Here is a 2,362-nt window from a genome sequence, read left to right as displayed (position 1 = left end):
ATTCATAGGTCTAACAGGATAACAGGAGAAACCTAATGGAGGACCATGGAGAGGGGAAGAGGGAAATGAGAGTTGGGCAGAGAGAGGGAAGCAAAGCCTGAGAGACTATTGAATACTGAAAATGAACCGAGGGTTGAAGGGGGATGAGGAGAGGGAAAAGAGGTGGTGGTAATGGAGGAGGGCACTTGTGGGGAAGAGCACTGGGTGTTATGTGGAAAACAATTTGACAACAAACTATTATAAAAAAATTAAAAAAAAACTTTTTAAAACCAAAAAAAATTTTTTTAATGTGATTTATTTTATTTTTTTAAGAGACAGAGAGCAAAGCAAGGAAGGGCAGAGGGAGGGGAGAGAGAAATCCCAAGCAGCCTCTGTGCTCTCCAGGCAGAGCCCAATGAAGGGCTGGAAACCATGAACTGTGAGACCACGACCTGAGACAAATCAGGAGACAAATACAAATGAATCAAACCAGGGTGGGATTCATTTGTATTCAAGAGGGATTGAAGAACCTTACCAAGGCTGGGGAGCCTGGGCATTGGCAGGAATAACGCATGAGAGCATGGAGTTGAATGTGTAGTTCAGGATCATGGTGCCCATGAAATGGATGAGAGATAGACTGGTGTGTGTACAAAGACTTGTTTCTCAGATTCTAGTGAGATATCCATGTGTAAGTGTCAAGAGAGGTTCCCATGGCCCCCGCTCAGGCCCAGGTATGAAGACCCAGTTTGGGGGGGCATCCAGGACAATGAGAAAGAGCAGCAGGAACTGTGGGCAGATGGGTCCCTTGGGAAGAAAGCATTTGGGGCAGAGTTTTGGAAGCTTCTAGTTGTTTCTTTTCTTAAACTGGGCCCCTCAGGGAAGGAAGAGGGCAGCAAAGACTGGGTGGCATGTAGCAGGTGAGGAAGGAAAAGCTATGGGCTCATGTTTGCATTTTATTATCTGCTCATTTTGCCTGATATGTTTTCCATGTGCCTCCTATGTCCTTGGTGCTATTTTCCTTCCCGGATGCCTGTTGTGAGAGGACAGGCAGCCCCTGACATGGACTCTGCCTCCTCAGCCTTCTTTCCTGGTCCTATTCTTCTCTCTGATCCCTCTAGTCTGTCTCACAGAGGGTCAGAGATGGAGCTTCAGCATTACTCTCAAAGTGGACTCCATGTGCCCAAAGAATCTAGTGATGGACTCTAAGAAGTTTCCCGCCCAGCAGTCACTCATTCAGCCCACTCCCTTCCCAGAAGTTGTAGGTTTCTCTATACATTCTTTCAAAGCCCCTGACCCCATCCACCTCTTATAGAACCAAATAGACTAACTGGAAGTTGGGAATCTGAGGGAATCCCTGAGGCTCCAGAGGGTAAGAAGGAAGGTGTATCACCTGCTCTTTACTCCAAGTGGGCTCGGACCCTGTGTGACCTGTGTGCTGTCCCTACTGCTGAACTGGCTCCTTCTGGGACTGATCTTGCTCGTCCTCCTTGACCATAACTCACAATCAATCCATTGCTTCCTGTGGGCATAGATGGCAGAGAGAATGAGGAGCAACAGCAGCTTGGGGCCCAGGCAGAAAGCCACCAGGAGTGAAGTGGGCAGTTCTCGATCTGGAAATGAAGGGACAAAAGACAATATTAGAAAGTGATCCAGGAGTCCACTCTCAGGGGCCTCCAATTACATATTCTGAGAAGACCTGGATCTGTCAATGCTCTGAAGCTCATGAATCTCCCCTGTGGGACACTCGAGGCAGATCTCAGTGTAAGAAGTACCTCATCTCGCTCACCCCTTCTCAGGCTACCAGGTGCCCTTCCTGAGGGAAGGGGAGGAGACATTAGAACACAGTAACATGGAAGTGAGCTTTACTGACTTGGTCCCCACACCCTGTGGTGCAAGGACTTCCATCCTCTTTCAGATGAGGGAACAGGCTCAGAATTTATGGAGGTCACAGGATGAGTGGGAAATCCCTCACTGCTGTCCCTTAGAATGAATCTGAGACCATCTGTTTGGACCGGGACAAGTCCAACCCCTCAGGGTCATAGGAAGGAATGTCAACCTGGCCTTAAGTTGAGTGAGGACAGTGTCATGGTGACATGACAAGATGCAGGAATCTCCTACTTTTTGCTACACAGGAACCTCAATGACCTGATGTTCTTGTGCTGAGGGAGCCATCAGGGTGGCCAGACCTGATAAGACATGCTGGCTGGAGAACACCCTGGTTAAAAATGGAAATGCGGTCTAAACATGGGAGGGGCCTCAAACACCATCCAGTCCATCCGGGCTCCAGAGCTGACATCAGGCAACCTCTTTCTCTTGTGCATAGATCACTGGATCTGGAGGACAGCTTCAGATCTTTGCCTTTTCACAACGACTGGAGTTTGCT

General features: G+C 48.5%; 1 protein-coding gene across 1 annotated transcript in view; it reads right to left on the bottom strand.

Annotated features, from left to right (window-relative positions):
• Window positions 1-941: 941 nt before the first annotated feature.
• The window catches only part of LOC115273596 (signal-regulatory protein beta-1-like), a 14,794-nt gene continuing 13,373 nt past the window's right edge, over window positions 942-2,362 (bottom strand). Inside the window, 2 exon segments of the mRNA XM_029916707.1 lie at window positions 942-1,009; window positions 1,370-1,571. Coding sequence (XP_029772567.1) covers window positions 976-1,009; window positions 1,370-1,571 — 236 coding nt within the window. The 3' untranslated portion in view covers window positions 942-975.

Source organism: Suricata suricatta, chromosome 12 (genome assembly GCF_006229205.1).
Source record: "Suricata suricatta isolate VVHF042 chromosome 12, meerkat_22Aug2017_6uvM2_HiC, whole genome shotgun sequence".
In the NCBI taxonomy this organism is placed as follows: Eukaryota; Metazoa; Chordata; class Mammalia; order Carnivora; family Herpestidae; genus Suricata; species Suricata suricatta.
The sequence above is the reverse complement of the archived record's forward strand: the minus strand, read 5'-3'. Positions and strand labels throughout refer to the sequence as shown.